Consider the following 22,500-nt stretch of genomic DNA (forward strand, 5'->3'; position numbering starts at 1 on the left):
ATAACACACCTTGGTACACATATAGGCGAGAGTATAATACCCTGTTGAAACGTTAAGGGTTAGGCTGCTCCTGTCTTACTTTCTAATATATCATTATGTCTTCAAGGACCGCGGCGATGCACCGCCGACCCCCCACCACGCTCGGCCGGTGACCGAACCCGACCAGGAGGAGCTGGACTTTATGTTTGACGAAGAAATGGAGCAGATGGCGCCGAGGAAGAACAAGTTCACCGACTGGTCGGACGAGGACGACTCCGACTACGAGCTGGATGACCAGGACGTCAGCAAAATCCTGATCGTCACGCAGACCCCCCCCTACATGCGCAAGCACCCTGGGGGTGACCGCACCGGCAGCCACGAGTCCAGAGCCAAGATTACAACGGACTTAGCCAAAGCCATCAACGACGGCCTCTACTACTACGAGCAGGACCTGTGGAAAGGGGAAGAGCAGCTGGAGTGCAGCAAGGTAACAATTTCTTCCTGTTGACAAGTTGCAACTCGACTGCCGGCCAAATTAATCATGAGAAAAGTCAAATGTGTTCCACAGCGGCACCACCGTGACCAGTCATAGCCTGGCGGCGCAGTGAAAGCGCGTAGGCGTGTTCAAATTTAGGCTGCTGTTAATAACCCGAGAGGCCTGACCTGCTTTTTGGCAAGGCTGCTCTGCTTGCACACTGCATTCTGACACAATTATGTAATTGTTGTCTTTCATAACGCTTGACTGCGCAGTGCATTGTACTAACATGTCATTATGCTTCATTAGTGCTAAAGCAAGACTGGCTTGATTGCATTGCACAATGCTCGCTAAACACAGGCAGGGCTGGCTACCAAATCACACCTGTCAACCCCACCATTTTCCTCAGGATACTATTACTCATATTTGGTCGTAATTCTCTTAATTTTCCCATGAGATTTCCCATATTTTCACCTGCAAATGTTAACAGGTATGACTGGTATACCTTACCACTGTTACACAACAGCCTCTGTCAGAGGTCAGAAAGCAGAAACTTAGTGTTTCGTTCATGCTGGCACAAAAGTTATCCACATGTGGGAACTTTCACGCCTGATCACACACGCCAAGGTCCCTTTCTCCTCCTCCCGCCGCTGATGTGTAACATTCAAAGTCCATTACACATCTGCTGTGTCACAAACGCGAGTCACATGACTGACTTCTTATCAGCCTTTAAGGCCTGTAGGTCCGATAAGTCGTCCCAACCCCAAATTAATCCAGTAGCAATAACTTGTCGACTTCAGCAGGAAGTGGAAAACTTCAAGAAGCTGAGCGTCATCAGCAAAGATGAATTTGACACCCTCACGCCAAAAGTGCCTGTGTACCCCAACCAGGAAGTGCCCTCCCTGCCAGGTACATGTGAGTGGCGTCCCAAAAACAGTCGGTTATTTTTTTTAAAGTGTAATGGAGACTAAGTGTTGTTTGCAGTGCCCAGTGAGGCTGACATGGCCCGTTCGCTGCCCAAAACAGTGCCAGAATCGCCAAATGCCCGCCAACCCAAGACCCCAAGAACACCTAGGACCCCCGGGCGCCAGGACCCAACTAAGGCGCCGCGCTTTTATCCTGTGATTAAGGAGAGCGGTGCTGTAGATGGACAGGTGAGGTTATAAGGTGACAACACTTAAAGGGGAACTGCATTGTATTGGAAAATTTGCCTATTTTTCACAATCATTATGAGTGACAAGAAGACGAAAGGTTTTTGGGGGGGGGGTTTTGCATTCTAACTTGCAAAATCTGCTCGTTCTTGATGGCTAGCAATGTAGCTAATATGAGCAATCAATTCTACCTCTAAATCACTTTAAAAATGCATTCAAAAACTGTCAACAATACTTCATTTAAGTTCCATAACCTGTATAATAACCAAACTGTAGCAAGGAACTTTGTTATTGTAAGAGTGAACACCGAGGAACTTTTTTTTCTAGCGTAGTAACACTTCGGTATGCTTTGGTATAAGCCGTAAAAGCCAACTGCGGAAAGACAAGCTAGCTTTTAGGTCAACACCAAATGTGTTTGGGTTTGTAATGCACAACATAATGCGATAAGACACCAATCTTTACTGACTGAAAAACATGAACAATCATATTGCAGTATCTGTAAAGTATTATTTCATGTTTTGTTCGTACACAGCTATCCAGACAGCATATGTACTGTAGTTGTAACGCATGACGTGCCACGTGTATCATGATCAATATTAAAGGCCTACTGAAATGAATTTTTTTTATTTAAACGGGGATAGCAGATCTATTCTATGTGTCATACTTGATCATTTCGCGATATTGCCATATTTTTGCTGAAAGGATTTAGTATAGAACAACGACGATAAAGATTGCAACTTTTGGTATCTGATAAAAAAAAGGCTTGCCCCTACCGGAAGTAGCGTGACGTAGTCAGTTGAACATATACGCAAAGTTCCCTATTGTTTACAATGATGGCCGCATGAAGTGAGAGAGATTCGGACCGAGAAAGCGACAATTTCCCCATTAATTTGAGCGAGGATGAAAGATTTGTGGATGAGTAAAGTGCAAGTGAAGGACTAGTGGGGAGTTGAAGCTATTCAGATAGGGAAGATGCTGTGAGAGCCGGGGGTGACCTGATATTCAGCTGGGAATGACTACAACAGTAAATAAACACAAGACATATATATACTCTATTAGCCACAACACAACCAGGCTTATATTTAATATGCCACAAATTAATCCTGCATAATAACACCTGCGTGTTTGTTATGCTAGCTCCTAGCTCCTCTGCTAGCTCCTAGCTCCATAGAACACGCCAATACAATTCAAACACCTGATCAACACACACAATCACTCAGCCCAAAAGACCGTTCACCTAACCCAAGGTTCATAAAGCTTATATATTTTTAAAAAGTTACGTACGTGACGCGCACGTACGGTACGGTACGTGTTATCCTAGCTCCTATGCTAGCTCCTAGCTCCATAGAACACGCCAATACAATTCAAACACCTGATCAACACACACAATAACTCAGCCCAAAAGACCGTTCACCTAACCCAAGGTTCATAAAGCTTATATATTTTTAAAAAGTTACGTACGTGACGCGCACGTACGGTACGTGTTATGCTAGCTTCTAGCTCCTATGCTAGCTCCTAGCTCCATAGAACACGCCAATACAATTCAAACACCTGATCACCACACACAATCACTCAGCCCAAAAGACCGTTCACCTAACCCAAGGTTCATAAAGCTTATATATTTTTAAAAAGTTACGTACGTGACGCGCACGTACGGTACGGTACGTGTTATGCTAGCTCCTATGCTAGCTCCTAGCTCCATAGAACACGCCAATACAATTCAAACACCTGATCAACACACACAATCACTCAGCCCAAAAGACCGTTCACCTAACCCAAGGTTCATAAAGCTTATATATTTTAAAAAAGTTACGTACATACGCAAAAAAAAGTTGCGCACATACGGTCAAGCGATCAAATGTTTAGAAGCCAAAGCTGCATACTCACAGTAGCACGTCTGCGTCTTTGTCATCCAAATCAAAGTAATCCTGGTAAGAGTCTGTGTTGTCCCAGTTCTCTACAGGCGTCTGTGTATCGAAGTCAAAAGTCCTCCTGGTTAGAGTCTCTGTTATCCGAGTTCTTCCATCTTGACTGCATCTTTCGGGAATGTAAACAAAGAAGCGCCGGCTGTGTACTGTTGTGGCTGACTACGTTCGAAAAATACGTCCATTTCGCACCGACAACTTTCTTCTTTGCTTGTTCAGCTTCCTTCTCCATAATGCAATGAACATGATTGAAACAGATTCACGAACACAGATGTCCAGAATACTGTGGAATTATGAAATGAAAACAGAGCTTTTTCGTATTGGCTTCAATGTGGAAGGCATACCCGTGTTCGCCGGTCTACGTCACGCGCATACGTCATCCTCAGAGGCGTTTCAAACCGGAAGTTTAGCTGCAAATTTAAAATGTCACTTTATAAGTTAACCCGGCCGTATTGGCATGTGTTATAATGTTAAGATTTCATCATTGATATATAAACTATCAGACTGCGTGGTCGGTAGTAGTGGGTTTCAGTAGGCCTTTAAAGTGACTCACTCGAAGGACAATTGTGCGTTTGGCCTAGCTGGCCAGGGAAGTTTCGTCTTGTTTATTTGGGTAAGCACTCTATTTATGTCAAACTATCTTGGCTTCAAATTCCACATTTTACAGCTTTGAGTCACTTTCACCTCAGACCTCACTGTCTTGGCTTACGTCTGTTCCAACGTCTCACTCTTCCTTTGTGCTCGCTTCTAAAAGCAGTAGTTCATCCTCAGTATATTCAACTTCAAAAAGATAAGGTTGTGAATCCTCATTTGTTCAAAAATAGTCGTCTTTGTTGTCTATTACCAAGTCTGCCATGATTAGAAGACATACGTCAGGGATTCCCGCAGCGCTTTGTTGTTAAGGCGGCCGCCTTAACAACAAAGAGCCACCGCCTAAACTAAAGTCTTAAGAAGCTGCTCAGCTTAGTTCTGCCTCTGCCTCTGTCAGTACATCTCTGCAGCACCCAGTATTGTCCCACCCACAGAACCATCTGATTGGTTACACACAGAGCGGTAACAGCCAATCAGCAGTGCGTATTCAGAGCGATGTATCAGCCAATCAGCAGTGCGCATTCAGAGCGCAAGGAGTCAGTGCTCCTGCGGTGTGGTGAGCAGAAAGGTGTTTAGCTAGACTGACCGTACATCCTCTTTTCCCTGGACATGTACTCTTTTGCGGGGCTGTCCGTGCGGGGTTTCTTAAATGCCTCAAATTTCCAGCATTTTGAGTTAGGGTTGCGTGTATTTTCAATGTTCGTTCAGGGTTAAGAACGGGTTAAAAACAAAACAAATTGAGGAGGCGAGCGCACGCAGCATTCGTGAGGGAGGGGCAGAGATAGAGAGCGAGAGAGTCGAGAGACAGACAGGACACAAGAGAGAGATACCGAAACATAAATGCAACTTCACGGATGATTTGCGGAAAAGGTATCCGTGTTTTTGTCCTGGCCGTGACACATAGGAAGTAGAATGCACTGTGTGCAAAGCAGGAATGTATATTTCTGTGGCAAATAAAGATCTACAAGCCCATATCGACACTACAAAGCACAAAACAGCTGTGCAGGGTGAGAGCCTGTCTGCTGTTTTTTGTTTAAATTTGATTAACCTGTTTTGAGGCATTATTTATGGTTTACATTATATACAAGATGTTATTTTAAATTATTGTACCTCTGCACTTTTTCCAAAACTGTGAATGTTACAGGATATAAGTGTGACTTATTTTGTTAAACTGTCAACCAGTGTTGGTGTTGACGCACTTTTTGTGTCTTTTTAAGCATTGAAATAAAAAAGGATGCAGATTTTTTTTTTTTTTTACCTACCGCCCGGTTTGCTTGTTTTTTTATTGTCTCGATTATCGCTTTCCGCCTGTGTTTTGTTTTGTTTATATTTGCTGGGTCAAATTTCCGTCCCCGTTTATTGCGTTTTTATTGGTCGTAAATTTTGATTCGCCGGAGGTTTTATCAATGACAAATATGCCTCAGTTTGCACTGGGACAAGTTTAGCGCGATGGGCTGTCAAAAGAAAGACTTGATGGTAAACACTAAGGTAAGTGTAACCTGTGTCAACCGTTTTGACTTCATCCTGTGCCATGTCCTCCAGTAAATGACTAGTTTTAGTCTTTGTGAGTCCATGGAAACTTCACTTTTATCTTCTGCTGTATCCACATTGTTCCAGGATGGAGACAGGCTAGCTGTTAACTTCAAGCTAACCAGCACCTGACCAGACTCCTCCACCCCAAAAATATACTTTTTAAAATGTTTTCTTTTTTTATTATTTTTTTTATGAATGAAGTAACGTTTATGACAACCTTTTTCCAAAACACAATATAGAATGTGAGATATAACAGGACAATGCATCCATTTATCATTTGTTTTCAAAACGCTTACAAAAAAATGGGACCCCAAAAATTTACTGTGGGACCCCATTTTTATGACTTGATTTACTGTAGGACCCCATTATGAAAATTCCTAGCGCCAACACCGCTGTCAACAGAGGAGAAAAAATGCTTTATTTAAATAAATATATTATTTATAAAGCAAGTTCGAGTATCATTAGCAAATTTTCACCTAGTCCCGGCCTTGGCGTGCTGCCCGCCTTGGTACGCATATATGTGTCCTCTTTTTGGGATTTCAGAATATGGTCAGCCTAGTTTATCAGGTAAGCATAAGGCAGCGGACTCCCCCCAAATTATAATAAACACCTCCCAGCCAACTACTAGTAACATCACTATGAGCCCGTTGACGTTCTAGAAACATAAGCGGCAGCTCAGCCCACTCGCAGTCCTTGAGGTGAAGGCTAATTAGCTTTTAGCGTAACGTAAGCTCACTGTGCGGTGTGCGTGCGTGTGTTACGGACAGCAAAGCTCTGTCTGTCTGGGAGAAAGACCAGCATTATTGACCTGCAGTTAACAACTAAGTTATTTCACTTGACCTTTTTCTGTGTTGATGCAGCAAAAAACGACATTATGTTAAATCAGCGTTTCTCAAAGTGTCTCTATTCCCCACTGGTGGGGAATAGAGACATGACAGGTGGGGCGCGAGGAACGGGAGGAAATTTCACTTTCCTTTTTTTTTTTTTTTTTAAATTATATTCTTAGATTATTTATTTTTTTACTATGCTTTCATTTTCTATACACACTGTAAATCACTTTGTGATTCTGTCTGTGGAATCCGCTATATAAATAAATGTAAATTATTTTTCCTGTAGGCTTTAAATTTCTAGGTAGGAGCGAAAGTTTGACAGACATAGCGACAGTAACTAATGGGGGCGGGGCTAAGCAGAAGCTTTGTGAATGGCGAGTCACTGTGCGAGGATTTGCTGTTTTGCAAATACATAAAAAATAGAGCCACTGCTGATGAGCTGTTCGAGATAATGGACAGTTTCCTCAAAGAACACGACCTTAAATGGGAAAACTGTGTGGGCTTTTGCTCTGAGGGCGCACAGACCATGGCAGGGTAAAGAAACGGGCTACAGGCTCTAATAAAGAGGGTTGCGCCAAATGCGCATTGGACACACTGTGTGTCATTCACCGGGAAGCACTCGCGTCAAGGCAGCTCAGCCCCGAACTCAATGAGGTTTTAACAGTGGCAGTGTCAAGCCTGCAACCCCGATTTGAAAAGTTGTGCAGTGCAAAACAGGCTCAGCCACTAATGCTGGAGTACTGTAAAACTCATGTTCACTTGCAGGGGCGCCGAAAAGGGGGGGTAAAGGAGACGGATTCTAGGGGCCCATGATGGAGGGGGGCCCAGAGAGGCCCCTAATGATGATGAAATTATAATACAGAAAAAATAATGACACTAAGTTATTAACTAACATATAATCACACATGTTTTATTTTCCATGTCCTGGTAACAATACCTTTATTTGTTTTGGAAGCATCAACACCTGCAGGGCCCTCCCTTCCCCCTCTCTATTTATGTAAAATGGTTCAGTCCGACTGGATCAGCTGCAGGTAGAGCACCGGCGATTTGTCCCAGACAGCGCCACAGCGGGCAAAGCGGAGGAGGCAGCAGTATGCCTCAAAAATCAGGCAGCCAAAAAAGAAAGGAAAAGAAAATAAGAGAGGAGAAGGAGTTGAAGGGTCGACAATATGTCACCCAATATTTCCAAAAAAAAGGTGGGTTTGTTAGTTGTGGTGGAAAGTTATGCATATTAACTTTGTCCCTGTCTGTGGTAATAAGCTAGCTCACTCTTCTCACCATATAGCTCAAGAAAACTCTGGATTTTTACATTTTATTGGTATATTAGTTAAATAATCCATCCAGTCAAACATTTATCAAGCTGTTCTTATTCAATAATAGTTGATCTCCCCTCTGTCAAAATGATGCCTCATTCTGAACAGAGTCAAGTGCACCAGCAGCAGCAGCAGCTGTCTGTCAGCCCCCAAGTCCCCCTGCCCCTGAATCAGCCCCAGTGCCCCCACATGAGGAAGGAGGTGAGCAGCTGTGTGTGTTGAAATAATAATAATAATAATAATAATATAATACAAAATATAATACATTTTACTACAGTCTCAAGAATCAGTGGTGCAGCAAATAAATGACTCACAATTAATTCCATTGTATTCAGAATACCATTAAAATGCATAATTTTATGTAAAATAGCATCAAAAAATGTTGCCGCTGTGTTGGGACCCTGTAAAGATTCTTTTCATGGGGCCGAAAATCCCTAGCGGCGCCCCTGTTCACTTGCACTGTCTTGCCAAAATGCATAGCTCCTCCTTTTTTTTGCAAAGATTGCAAAGTGGCACTTTTATTTTATTTATTATTGAACTTGATGCAAGTTATTTGATTTATTATTGAACTTGAAGCAAGTTATAACACTTTTATTTGATTTATTATTGAACTTGATGCAAGTTATAACACTTTTATTTGATTTATTATTGAACTTGATGCAAGTTATAATAATTTTTTTGATTTATTATTGAACTTGATGCAAGTTATAACACTTTTGATTTATTATTGAAATTGATGCAAGTTATAACACTTTTGTTTTATTTATTATTGAACTTGATGCAAGTTATTTGATTTATTATTGAACTTGATGCAAGTTATAACACTTGTTTTATTTATTATTGAACTTGATGTAAGTTATTTGATTTATTATTGAACTTGATGCAAGTTATTTGATTTATTATTGAACTTGATGCAAGTTATTTGATTTATTATTGAACTTGATGCAAGTTATAACACTTTTGTTTTATTTATTATTGAACTTGATGCAAGTTATTTGATTTATTATTGAACTTGATGCAAGTTATTTGATTTATTATTGAACTTGATGCAAGTTATACCACAGCTGCACAGTTATTTTATTTATTATTGAACTTGATGTTATTTTATGTTATTGAGTTTGAATGTATACAACTTGATGTTACTTGATGTTCAATAAATTTGAAAATGTTAAGCTTGGCATTAGCGTTCTGTTGGGGCGATGGGGGCATGTGGGGCTTGAAAACTCCCCCTTGTCCAAAGTGGGGGATGACAAAAAAAAGTTTGAGAACCACTGTGTTAAATGAAAAGTTTTCTGAAGCTGTCTCTGATAGTTTATAGAAATAATGTAACTGTATCATTAAGCCTACATGAACTCCATGGTGTTCAGGAATGAATAGTCTCTCCTATTGCTATTGTACTATTTTTTCAGCTATAGTTACATTAATCATTAGTAATGTAGCAGCCTAGTTTTGAATGGCAGGGTCCCTGTTATCACATGTTGATAAAAATATAACATTTACATAATATCAATCAACTACAGGCTTCCCAAATGCTGTAATACAATAAGCATGATGAGTTGAGCATATGTCAGCATGTGGCCCCACTTTTAACTCTTTTTTTCAAACGCTTATTGCAAACGTTTATTAATTTGACTTAGTAAGTCATTATTTTGTCATTATTCTGACTTAGTAAGTCATTGTTTTGTCATTATTTTGACTTATTAAATTACTAAGTCAAAATATTGACTTACTAATCATAATAATGACATACTTAGTGTTGTGTGACTATCAGAAACAAATTAGTCATTGAGAGTAGAAAGCAGGGCTCTGTCTGACACGCTGGGTCCAAGGATGCAACATGAAGTCATTACTGCAATTTTGAGGCTGATTTATTTTCCCCTTGAGTAAAAAACAATACTTTACATGCAGATAGATTTGCAGGACTATATAGACCAGACTATGATGGAAAAAGATAGCCTGTCGTGGTCAACAGAAGTAACGGCACCCTACCTAACTCTCTCTCTATACAAGACAAAAGGATTCAAAGGCAGGTGCAGTTGTTATTCATTCAGCAATCCTTCAGCGCCCCCCCGCCCCCCCCACACACACACACACACACGTAGCCACACCCACTATCCCAGGTGACAAGTGAGAAACAAATCCCTGCCTCTACACTTAGTATCTCAGGTAAGTAGGACCATACTTGCCAACCCTCCCGATTTTCCCGGGAGACTCCCGAATTTCAGTGCCCCTCCCGAAAATCTCCCGGGGCAACAATACTCCCGAATTTCTCCCGATTTCCACCCGGACAACAATAATGGGGGCGTTAAGGCACTGCCTTTAGCGTCCTCTACAACCTGTCGTCACGTCCGCCTTTCCTCCATACAAACAGTGTGCCGGCCCATTTACATAATATATGCGGCTTTTACACACACATCAGTGAATGCCAAGCATACTTGATCAACGGCCATACAGGTCACACTGAGGGTAGCCGTATAAACAACTTTAACACTGTTACAAATATGTGCCACACTGTGAACTCACACCAAAAAAGAATGACAAACACATTTTGGGAGAACATCCGCACCGCAACACAACATAAACACAACAGAACAAATACCCAGAACCCTTTGCAGCACTAACTCTTGCGGGACGCTACAATATACTACCTTAACTAACAAATTTTCTGGGGGAAACACTGTACGTGTTTGTTTCCGGAAGTAGAAACACATTTGTTGCCAGAAGTCGAAAGTGCGCTGCTAAGGAAACGGAAATCAATGCGCTGAAAAAATCAGTCCCAGCAATGATTAAAATAGAGTAAAAATTTAACATATTACATATTGTTATGAAGGTGTCTGTCACTACTTATATATAGACTTGCAGTGTGTATATAAAACATATTACATATTGTTATGAAGGTGTCGGTTACTACTTATAGAGGACTTGCAGTGTGTAAAACAAAACGTTAATGGAGGGCTTTGAAGGCGACAATGCTGACTCTCATTAGCAGCATCTTTCATGTGTTTTTTATCATCTTTAAAACCCCCCCCCCAAAAATAAACAATTGTGTTGTCTTTCATATTTATTTTGAACAATAGGCAAAATTCCAAAAAAAGGGTAGTTCCCCCTTAAGCATGACCCAAGCAATTGTCCTGATGAATGTTGTCTGTTTGTTTCGATCCAGATGCCGAGGAAGAAGAAGACCCGGCACAGTTCAAACCCACCACAGGAGGCCCACATAGGCTGGGTGATGGACTCACGTGAGCACCGGCCGCGGTCTGCATCCATCAGGTGTCTGTCTAACATGAATGCATACATGTGTGGAGCCAGTTGGTCCATTGACACTCCAACGTCCTCTCTTCCCTGCCCAAAGCAGCTCCAACGCCTCGCCCTCGGAAGGAGCTCCGCTGTCGGGACCTTACGGATGCACCCCCCAGTCTCTGCCCAAGTTTTGGCACCCGTCTCACGAGATGTTGAGGGACAACGGCTTTACGCAGCAGGGCTACCATAAGTACCGCCGACGCTGCCTCAATGGTACCACAGAGACCCACGAATGTCTCGTCAAAAAGCAGGATGAATGACTGCATTCATGTTTGTTTTTGTCCAGAACGTAAGCGCCTGGGCATCGGCCAGTCTCAGGAGATGAACACCCTTTTCCGGTTCTGGTCCTTCTTCCTTAGAGACAACTTCAACAGGAAAATGTACGAGGAGTTCAAACAGTTTGCTCTGGAAGACGCCACAGAAAACTACAGGTGAGGACGAGGGCAAACCAGATGCAAGATTAGGAACCACCAAAGTTCTCATTTGTTTGGACAGGTATGGCCTGGAATGCCTCTTCAGGTACTACAGCTATGGCCTGGAGAAGAGGTTCCGAATGGATCTGTTCAAGGATTTCCAAGAAGAGACCTTAAGGGACTTCGACAAAGGTAAATGATACCTGCAATGACGTGTGGAGGTTGGCTGACACTAGATTTTCACAAGAAAAGTGATAAAAGTCACCAGTGAAGATGACTTGTTGGCCTTTTTTCTCCACGAGACATGCTAGAACTGAGCATGCCACTGAACGTTTTACTTCCACATGAGTTGCTCTGCTGAGAGCTTCTCTTCACACCCGCTGGCTTTTACTCTTCAAAATAAAATAAATGTTCGCTTTTGAAAGTTGTACGTATATGACACTCAATGTGTAAATGTCTTCTCTAGGTCAACTGTATGGACTAGAGAAATTCTGGGCCTTCCTGAAGTACTCCAAGATGAAGAATCAGCCCATCGACCCAAAACTGCAGAAACACCTGTCCCAGTTTAGGAACCTGGAAGATTTCAGGGTGGTGGTGAGTAGGGCTGGGCGATGTAAAAACTGAATCAGGATATTAAGTGTTTTGTAGTAGTCGATACCAATAATTATTGATATTTTTATGACTGATTAAAAATAAGGACTTATTAAAAATAAGGACGATGAGGAAAATTATACAAATGTAAACATTATTATAATCCCCTCAGCTATCAAGGCAGAAAGGAAAGGACATGTCAACATGAGCATGGAAAACCATCAATCTAAACACAATTCTAAAATCACAATAAATACTTAACAATAAGCTCTTAAAATGAAGATGCAAAAATAAGGAATATGTAAGAAATGCTTAAAGTGTAAAAAAATTCTTCAAAGTGTGATAATGTAAACAGAGACATTGGCTTGTTTCTTCAGTATTGTCCACATGTTCTCAATGGTGTTTAAGTCAGGACTTTGGGAAGGCCATTCTAAAACCTTAATTGTAGCCTAATTTAGCCATTCTTTTACCACTTTTGACATGTGTTTGGGGTCATTGTCCTGTTGGAACACCCAACTGCGCCCAAGACCCAACCTCCGGGCTGATGATTTTAGATTGTCCTGAAGAATTTGTAGGTAATCCTCCTTTTTCATTGTTCCATTTAATCTCTGTAAAGCACTACTTGCATTGGCAGCAAAACAGGACCAGAGCATAATACTACCACCACCATGCTTGACGGTAGGCATGGTGTTCCTGGGATTAAAGGCCTCACCTTTTCTCCTCCAACATATTGCTGGGTATTGTGGCCAAACAGCTAAATTTTTGTTTCATCTGACCACAGAACTTTCCTCCAGAAGGTCTTATCTTTGTCAATGTGATCAGCAGCAAACTTTAGACGAGCCTTAAGGTGTCGCTTTTGGAGCAAGGGCTTCCTTCTTGCATGGTAGCCTCTCAGTCCATGGTGATGCAAAACACGCTTGACTGTGGACACTGACACCTGTATTCCAGCAGCTTCCAATTCATTGCAGACCTGCTTTTTGGTGGTTCTCGGTTGACTCTTGATCATCCTGACCAATTTTCTCTCAGCAGCAGGTGATAGCTTGCATTTTTTTCCTGATCGTGGCAATGACAAGGTGATAGCTTGTGTTTTTTTCCTGATCGTGGCAATGACAAAACTGTGCCATGCATTTTATACTTACGAACAATTGTCTACACAGTCGCACTTGGAACCTTAAAGGCCTACTGAAATGATTTTTATTATTTAAACGGGGATAGCAGATCCATTCTATGTGTCATACTTGATCATTTTGCAATATTGCCATATTTTTGCTGAAAGGATTTAGTATAGAACAACGACGATAAAGGTCGCAACTTTTGGTCTCTGATAAAAAAAAGCCTTGCCCCTACTGGAAGTAGAGTGACGACACCGAAGGAAGGACTGCTCACATTTCCCCATTGTTTACACCAGCAGCGAGAGAGATTCGAACCGAGAAAGCGACGATTACCCCATTAATTTGAGCGAGGATGAAAGATTCGTGGATGAGGTACGTGAAAGTGAAGGACTAGCGTGCATTGCAGAACGTATCTTTTTTCGCCCTGACCGTAACTTAGGTACAAGAGTTCATTGGATTCCACACTCTCTCCTTTTTCTATTGTGGATCACGGATTTGTATTTTAAACCACCTCGGACACTATATCCTCTTGAAAATGAGAGTCGAGAACGCGAAATGGACATTCACAGTGACTTTTATCTCCACGACAATACATCGGTGAAGCTCTTTAGCTACTGAGCTAACGTGATAGCATCAGGCTTTACTGCATATAGAAACAAAACAAATAAGTCCCTGACTGGAAGGATAGACAGAAGATCAACAATACTACCAAACTCTGGACATGTAAATACACGGTTAATGCTGTCCAGCCTGGCGAAGCTTAGCAATGCTGTTGCTAACGACGCCATTGAAGCTAACTTAGCTACGGAACCTCGACAGAGCTATGCTAAAAAAATTAGCTCTGCACCTACGCCAGCTCTCATTTGCTCATCACGACGCGTGCTCACCTGCGTTCCAGCGATCGACGGTACGACGAAGGACTTCACCCGATCACCGATGCGGTTGGCGGCCCGGAGACGGAGGAAGTCAAAGTGAGGTCGTTCAGCTAGCGCGTCTGCTATCCTCACAGTCATCCTGGTTGTGTTGCTGTAGTCCGTCGCTAATACACCGATCGCACCTACACCTTTCTTCTTTGCAGTCTCCATTGTTCATTAAACAAATTGCAAAAGATTCACCAACACAGATGTCCAGAATACTGTGGAATTTTGGGATGAAAACAGAGCTTTTTTGTATTGGATTCAATGGGTCCGAATACTTCCGTATCAACCGTTAACGTCACGCGCATACGTCGTCATATCTAGACGTTTTCAACCGGAAGTGTGGCGGGAAATTTAAAATTGCACTTTATAAGTTAACCCGGCCGTATTGGCATGTGTTGCAATGTTAAGATTTCATCATTGATATATAAACTATCAGACTGCGTCGTCGGTAGTAGTGGGTTTCAGTAGGCCTTTAAGCTGCTTTGAAATGGCTCAAGTGACTTTTCTGACTTGTTCAAGTCAAAGATTAGATTTTTCAGATCTGTGCTGAGTTCCTTTGACTTTCCCATTGTCACGTTTGTAACCAAGTCTAATGACTGCATCACATGAGCCCTACTTAAGTGGGCTCAGAGAAGTCAACAGGTGTCGTCAATCATAATCACTCACATGAAGTTAAGAGGCCATGCCATGAAGCTAATTTGATTTAATTGTAACTTTTCTACATCACCAAAATTTATAATGTATGTTGCTGTATGTATACTTTTGACCCAGCAGATTTGGTCACATTTTCAGTAAACCCATAATTCATTCATAAAAAAAACAAACTTCATGAATGTTTTTTGTGACAAACCAGTATGTGCTCCAATCACTCTAACACAAAAAAATAAGAGTTGTAGAAATTATTGGAAACTCAAGACAGCCATGACATTAAGTTCTTTATGTATGTAAATGTTTGACCACGACTGTATTTGCTCCAAGTTTAGTGACAGGAACTTATGTTGTGCTCTAAAGGGTGCCATACTGTCGAGGTGACTTTTCCTGTTTTATCCACAATTTCACCTTTTTTACTTTCTCTTCTCACTCCATGCAAAGAATCAACCGCCAGACAACAAGATGGCACAACCAAACCTGATAGTTGATACTGTTACCTGATTGTCTGTTAGCGTTTCCACGAAAGCCCAACTCCTGAAAAACAACCCCACACCATAATTCCTAATTCCACCAAATTTCCAACTCGGCACTATGCAGTCCGAAATGTACCGTTCTCCTGGCAACCTCCAAACCCAGACTCGTCCATCAGATTGCCAGATAGAAAAGCGTGATTCATCACTCCAGAGAACGCCTCTCCACTGCTCTAGTGTCCAGTGGCGACGTGCTTTACTTAGACTTAGACTTCCTTTTTATTGTCATTCAAATTTGAACTTTACAGTACAGATAAGAACAACATTTCGTTACATTAGCTCATGGTAGTGCAGGATAAAAAAGCAATAAGGTGCATACATAAATAAATAAATAGGTTACTGTACAGATAAATATATTGCACTTTTTCATAAGCATCCACGTTTATTGTCTTTTTTATTCCAGCGAGTTAATCCATTTTGGGGGGAGTTGAGGGGATAATTATGATACGTTCAAGAGTCTTACGGCCTGAGGGAAGAAGCTGTTACAGAACCTGAGGTTCTGCTTCGGAGGCTGTGGAACCTCTTTCTAGAGTCCAGCAGTGAAAACAGTCCTTGGTGGGGGTGGGAGGAGTCTACACCACTGCATCCGACGCTTTGCATTGGACTTGGTGATGTATGGCTTAGATGCAGCTGCTCAGCCATGTAAACCCCTTCCATGAAGCTCTCTGCATACTGTATGTGGCCTAATTGGAAGGTCACATGAAGTTTGGAGCGCTGTAGCAACTGACTGTGCAGAAAGTCTTTGCACTACGCGCTTCAGCATCCGCTGACCCCTCTCTGTCAGTTTACCACGTCGTGGCTGAGTTGCTGTTGTTCCCAAACTCTTCCATTTTCTTATAATAAAGCCGACAGTTGACTTTGGAATATTTAGGAGCGAGGAAATTTCACCACTGGATTTGTTGCACAGGTGGGCAGAGGTGTGGACTCGAGTCACATGACTTGGACTCGAGTCAGACTCGAGTCATGAATTTGATGACTTTAGACTCGACTTGACAAAATGTAAAGAGACTTGCAACTCGACTTAGACTTTAACATTAATGACTTGTGATTTCACTTGGACTTGAGCCTTTTGACTTGAAAAGACCTGCTACTTTCCCCAAAACCCAAAGATTAAAAAGTTATTCAGGAGCGCTCCGTATCTTTCATTGTGTACATGTGTGTCTGTCAGCGTGTGTGCTGCCTGTCAGTACAACATCCAATCAAATTAGATCCACGTTGTTTTCATCCCACAGCATTCATCCAATCAAATTGCAGGACAACCAACGAAGAAGAGCTGTCAAACAACGCGCCAGTGAGGAAAAATTATCATGCCAAAGATAGTTTCGTTCGGGTATTAAAACTACGAGTTGGTCAACAAAAAACGAATTGCAGTATGCAAAACATGCGGTTCGAAGATTACAGACGGAGACGCAACAACTTCCAACTTTGTTCGACATTTGAAGTTGCACAAAGAACGGTAAGTTTTGAATGTAAGCTAACGTTTATTGGCTAAGTAACGTAACTCTTATTTGCTGTGTAGTTAAATCAGTGAGGCTGTAAACTCACTGCTAACGTTATAACCATAGACATCTTATAAGTAGACGCAGCATCGACCGCTACTGCCTACTGGCGCTGACGGGACGCGGGGCCGCCATCTTGGAGTGGTGATCCGCTCCATAGACATCTTATAAGTAGACGCAGCTTTGGCTGCTGTGACGCAAGAAATTCGACCGCCATCTTGAAGTGGTAATGAGGAGCCGGCGAGCAGCCTAAACTGACTGTTGACAGGTAGAAAACAAAGATGCCGGGCTGGTGTTTAGCATTTTCCTGCTCAAGTGAGCGGACTGTTGAAAATAGGAATTGGGGGATTACTTTTCACAAGTAAGATCTAACATTAATGTACTATTGGTTGTATTTTGTGAAAAGAATATTACCACAGAGTTGAGAAGGAGCAAAGATCTTCAATAATACTGAAGTCGTAGCCGCTAGCAAACAAGAGTATGACCATAATAGAATTGCTTGTCAATGAAATTAGTTAAATAAAAAAATGTCATACTTAAATAACAAAGTTAAATTAAATGATGAAGATAAAGATTGTAAAAGCCAATAGGGGTAAAAATTAGGACCACAGTCCAGATTGTTTAGGGTGGGGGTGGGGGATAATATAGACTTTCAGGTGTTTATATATGTTTCTTTAAGTATTTTACCCAAAGCGACATATATAAAAAATACATATAAAACAATCACTGTAAACATTATCAATTAAGGGAAGAATGTATTACCAAATATCAATAGAAAGTGTCAAGACAGAATAAACTCTCTGCTGCTGCATGGTATTTTTTATTAATTTTTTTGTCATAAAAAAATACAATCATGCGTACTTACGGACTGTATCCCTGCAGACTGTATTGATCTATATTGATATATAATGTAGGAACCAGAAATATTAGTAACAGAAAGAAACAACCCTTTTGTGCGAATGAGTGTGAAAAATGTAAATGGGGGGAGGGAGGTTTTTTGGGTTGGTGCACTAATTGTAAGTGTATCTTATGTTTTTTAATGTTGATTTAATACATTTTTTATTTCTTGTGCGGCCCGGTACCAATCGATCCACGGACCGGTACCGGGCCGTGGCCCGGTGGTTGGGGACCACTGCTATAAGTGACCAGACGTCCGAGATCAAAACTGGGAATATAATCCCAGAGAAGGGGGAAAAAAACGGTCAGCTATTTTTAAGTTAAAGAAACAATATGATTAGGTTATATATACATGCATATATCTTACATAAACAATGTATGAATACATTAGATGTCTATATATCTTGGGGACCTATAGACTGTATCTCTGTTGCTGCAGCAGCAGAGAGTTTATTCTGTCTTGACACTTTGTATTGATATTTTGTATTACATTCTTCCCTTAAATGATCATGTTTACAGTGAATGTTTTATATGTATGTCGCTTTGGATAAAAGCGTCTGCCAAATACTTAAACATAAACATATATAAACACCTGAAAGTCTTTATATCAGCTAAAACCACCAATTTGTTTCACTGGATTCAGAATAAAACCAAATTCTGTTTTACCCAACAATGTTAGTATTTGAATATTGTTACTTGAAGACTTATTCCTGGTTACAATTATACTGTTAAAGTATTGTCTTATACTTTGCCTAAAATGAGAATGCATCATAATCAGTGGCGGCTGGTGAATTTCGTTTTAGGTGGGGCTGAAAGTTTGTAAACCAAACCCCTGTAGGGGTCATTCTCCCCCAGAAGATTTCTTTGTGATTTTCACATACAGATATTGAAGATCTTTGCTCCTTCTCAACTCTGTGGTAATATTCTTCTCACAAAATACAACCAATAGTACGTTAATGTTAAATCTTGTGAAAATTAATCCCCCGATTCCTATTTTCAACAGTCCACTCATTTGAGCAGGAACACGCTGAACACCAGGCCGGCATCTTTGTTTTCTACCTGTCAACTGTCAGTTTAGGCTGCTCGCCGGCCTCTCGTCACCACTTCAAGATGGCGGCCGAATTTCTCGCGTCACAGCAGCCAATGCTGCGTCTACTTATAAGATGTCTATGGTTATAACGTCTTTGAAAACACGGCAATCTGTTGCGTCCACTGCAGTTCGCTACCTTATTCATACCTTTTGCCAAGTGATTTTTTTTAAGCAGGGTTGCATGAGGTGCCTATACATAACGTTACGTTAGTCAATGTATCACACACAGTAACGTAACGTTAGACGGAGGTCAGCAGCACCGCGTATTTTAGCCACCTACAAAAAGACAAACATAGTCAAATAAAGGTCAGTTAAAATGTATACTATATTAAGAATATGTGTACATATTGCATGGGGCCCTGACATCTAAAAATTACAACTCTGTTCATTGTTAAGTTAATGTATTTATGTTTTTCATGTGTATGCACACATAAACACACATACAGTATGAGATGAGATCAACGAGATAAGGTAAGAACAGGATAGAAACTGCTGTGGATCTAGTTACAATTCAATATGCCATGGAAATACAATGTTAACACTTTTGTGCAAATACGTACAGTTGCACTTGTTTTTTCAAATGTGTTTACTCTGTAAAGGAATTAGTTATTTTTTTTAAATGACTGGTTAATAGAGCTATTATGAAGTGCAATGTCAGCACTATTTTTTTCCTTCAATTTCAAATGCACTTGTTTTAATAAATAAATACAGCGTTTTAAAAGCATACACAATCTGTGTAAATATATTCGTCTGTGGTTAAAAGGACTTGAAAGGACCCGAAACTCAAAATGCAGGACTTGGGACTTGACACTTTCCAGTCTTGACTTTGGACTTGACTCTGGACTTGCTTGTCTTGACTCGTGGCTTGACTCGGGACTTGAGACTTACTTATGACTTGCAAAACAATGACTTGGTCCCACTTCTGTAGGTGGCATCCTATGACAGTTCAACGCTGGAAATCACTTTCACAAATGTTTGTAGAAACAGTCTTCATGCCTAAGTGCTTGATTTTATACACCTGTGGACGGGCCAAGTGATTAGGACACCTGATTCTCATCATTTGGATGGGTGGCCAAATACTTTTGGCAATATAGTGTTTGTATATATATGTGTATGTGTATATATGCATGTATATACTGTGTATGTGTATGTGTATATATATACATGTGTGTGTGTGTGTGTGTGTGTGTGTGTATTTATATATACATAAATATGTGTGTGTGTGTGTGTATATATATATATATATATATATACATACACTATATTGCCAAAATTATTTGGCCACCTGCCTTTACTCACATATGAACTTGAAGTGCCATCCCATGGAATTGTCCAAAATGTTTTGGTATCCAAGAGCATTCAACGTTCCTTTCACTGGAACTAAGGGGCCAAGCCCAACTCCTGAAAAACCAACCCCACACCATAATTCCTCCTCCACCAAATTTCACACTCGGCACAATGCAGTCCGAAATGTAGCGTTCTCCTGGCAACCTCCAAACCCAGACTGGTCCATCAGATTGCCAGATGGAAAAGCGTGATTCATCAGTCCAGAGAAGGCGTCTCCACTGCTCTAGAGTCCAGTGGCAACATGCTTTACACCACTGCATCCGACGCTTTGCATTGGACTTGGTGATGTATGGCGTAGATGCTGCTGCTCGGCCATGGAAACCCATTCCATGAAGATCTCTGTGTACTGTACGTGGGCTAATTGGAAGGTCACATGAAGTTTGGAGCTCTGCAGCAACTGACTGTGCAGAAAGTCTTTGCACTATGCGCTTCAGCATCCGCTGACCCCGCTCTGTCAGTTTACTTGGCCTACCACATGGTGGCTGACTTGCTGTTGTTCCCAAACTCTTCACTTTTCTTATAATAAAGTTGACTTTGGAATATTTAGGAGCAAGGAAACTTCACGACTGGATTTGTTCCACAGGTGAAATCCTATGACAGTTCCACGCTGAAAATCACTGAGAGCGGCCCATTCTTTCACAAAAGTTTGTAGAAACAGTCTTCATGCTTTAGTGCTTGATTTTATACACCGGGTCTAGTAATTAGGACACCTGATTCTTACCATTTGGATGGGTGGCCAAATACTTTTGGCAATATAGTGTGTATATATATATAAATATGTGTGTATATACACGTGTGTGTGTGTATATAGAGTATATGTGTGTGTGTGTGTGTATATATATATATGTGTGTGTGTGTGTATATATATATATATGTGTGTGTGTATATATAAATATATATATGTGTGTGTGTGTGTATATACAGTATATACTGTAAATATATGTGTGTGTATATATATATATTTATATATATATGTGTGTATATATATATATATATTTATATATATATATATACAGACACATGTATATATATTAATATATACAGTATATACACACACACACACATATATATATATATATATATATATATATATATATATATATATACAGTCGTGCTCATAAGTTTACATACCCTGGGAGAATTTATGATTTCTTGGCCATTCTTCAGAGAATATGAATGATAACACAAAAACCTTTCTTCCACTCATGCTTAATGGTTGTGTGAAGCTATTTATTGGCAAACAACTGTGTTTACTCTTTTTAAATCAAAATGACAAAAGAAAGTACCCAAATGACCCTGATCAAAAGTTAACATACCCCAGTGACTTTGATCTGATAACATACACAAAAGCTGACACAAACAGGTTTGAATGGCTAATCAAGGTTCCAATCCTCACCTGTGACCTGTTAGTTTGTAATTAATGTGTGTGTATAAAAGGTCAGTGAGTTTCTGGGCTTCTGACAGACCATTGCATCTTTCATCCAGTGCTGCACAGATGTTTCTGGATTCTGAGTCATGGGGAAGGCAAAATAATTGTCAAAGGATCTGCGAGTAAAATAATTGAACTGCATAAAACAGGAAAGGGGTATACAAAGATATCCAAGGAATTGAGAATGCCAATCTGCAGTGTTCAAACGCTGATTAAGAAGTGGAAAATGAGAGATTCAGGTAGACAAGCAAAGATTTCAGCCACAACTGCCAGGAAAATTGTTCGAGATGCAAAGAAAAATCCACAAATAACTTCAGCTGAAATACAGGACTCTGAAAAATTGTGGTGGGGCTGTTTCAAGATGCACAATAAGGAGGCACTTGAAGAAAAATTAGCTGCATGGTCGAGTCGCCAGACGAAAGCCATTTCTGCGCAAATTTCACAAAGTATCCCGCTTACATTACGCAAAACAGCACAGAGACAAGCCTCAAAACTTCTGGAACAAAGTAATTTGGAGCGATGGCTTTCTTCTGGCGACTCGACCATGCTGCCCATTTATCTTCAAGTGCCTCCTTATTGTGCATCTTGAAACAGCCACACCACAATTTTTCAGAGAGTCCTGTATTTCAGCTGAAGTTATTTGTGGATTTTTCTTTGCATCTCAAACAATTTTCCTCGCAGTTGTGGCCGAAATCTTTGCTGGTCTACGTGAATCCCTCATTTTCCACTTCTTAATCAGCGTTTGAACACTGATGATTGGCATTCTCAATTCCTTGGATATCTTTTTATACCCCTTTCCTGTTTTATGCAGTTCAATTACCTTTTCTCGAAGATTCTTTGACAATTATTTTGCCTTCCCCATGACTCAGAATCCAGAAACATCTGTGCAGCACTGGATGAAAGATGCAATGGTCTGTCAGAAGC

General features: G+C 40.8%; 1 protein-coding gene across 6 annotated transcripts in view; it reads left to right on the plus strand.

Moving 5' to 3' along the window:
• larp1b (La ribonucleoprotein 1B) overlaps window positions 1–22,500 on the plus strand; it is a 113,809-nt gene that overhangs the window by 75,914 nt on the left and 15,395 nt on the right. The window contains exons 10-17 of one of the 6 annotated variants that reach the window (XM_062042366.1): window positions 107–466; window positions 1,255–1,363; window positions 1,439–1,608; window positions 10,961–11,067; window positions 11,150–11,310; window positions 11,384–11,528; window positions 11,593–11,702; window positions 11,977–12,104. In XM_062042366.1, the coding sequence (XP_061898350.1) occupies window positions 107–466; window positions 1,255–1,363; window positions 1,439–1,608; window positions 10,961–11,067; window positions 11,150–11,310; window positions 11,384–11,528; window positions 11,593–11,702; window positions 11,977–12,104 (1,290 nt within the window). Of the gene's footprint in view, window positions 1–106; window positions 467–1,254; window positions 1,370–1,438; window positions 1,609–10,960; window positions 11,068–11,149; window positions 11,311–11,383; window positions 11,529–11,592; window positions 11,703–11,976; window positions 12,105–22,500 lie in introns of all 6 variants that reach the window. The other 5 variants (XM_062042368.1, XM_062042367.1, XM_062042369.1 and 2 more) reach the window with 5 other exon arrangements.

This window comes from Entelurus aequoreus, linkage group LG03 (genome assembly GCF_033978785.1).
Source record: "Entelurus aequoreus isolate RoL-2023_Sb linkage group LG03, RoL_Eaeq_v1.1, whole genome shotgun sequence".
NCBI lineage: Eukaryota > Metazoa > Chordata > Actinopteri > Syngnathiformes > Syngnathidae > Entelurus > Entelurus aequoreus.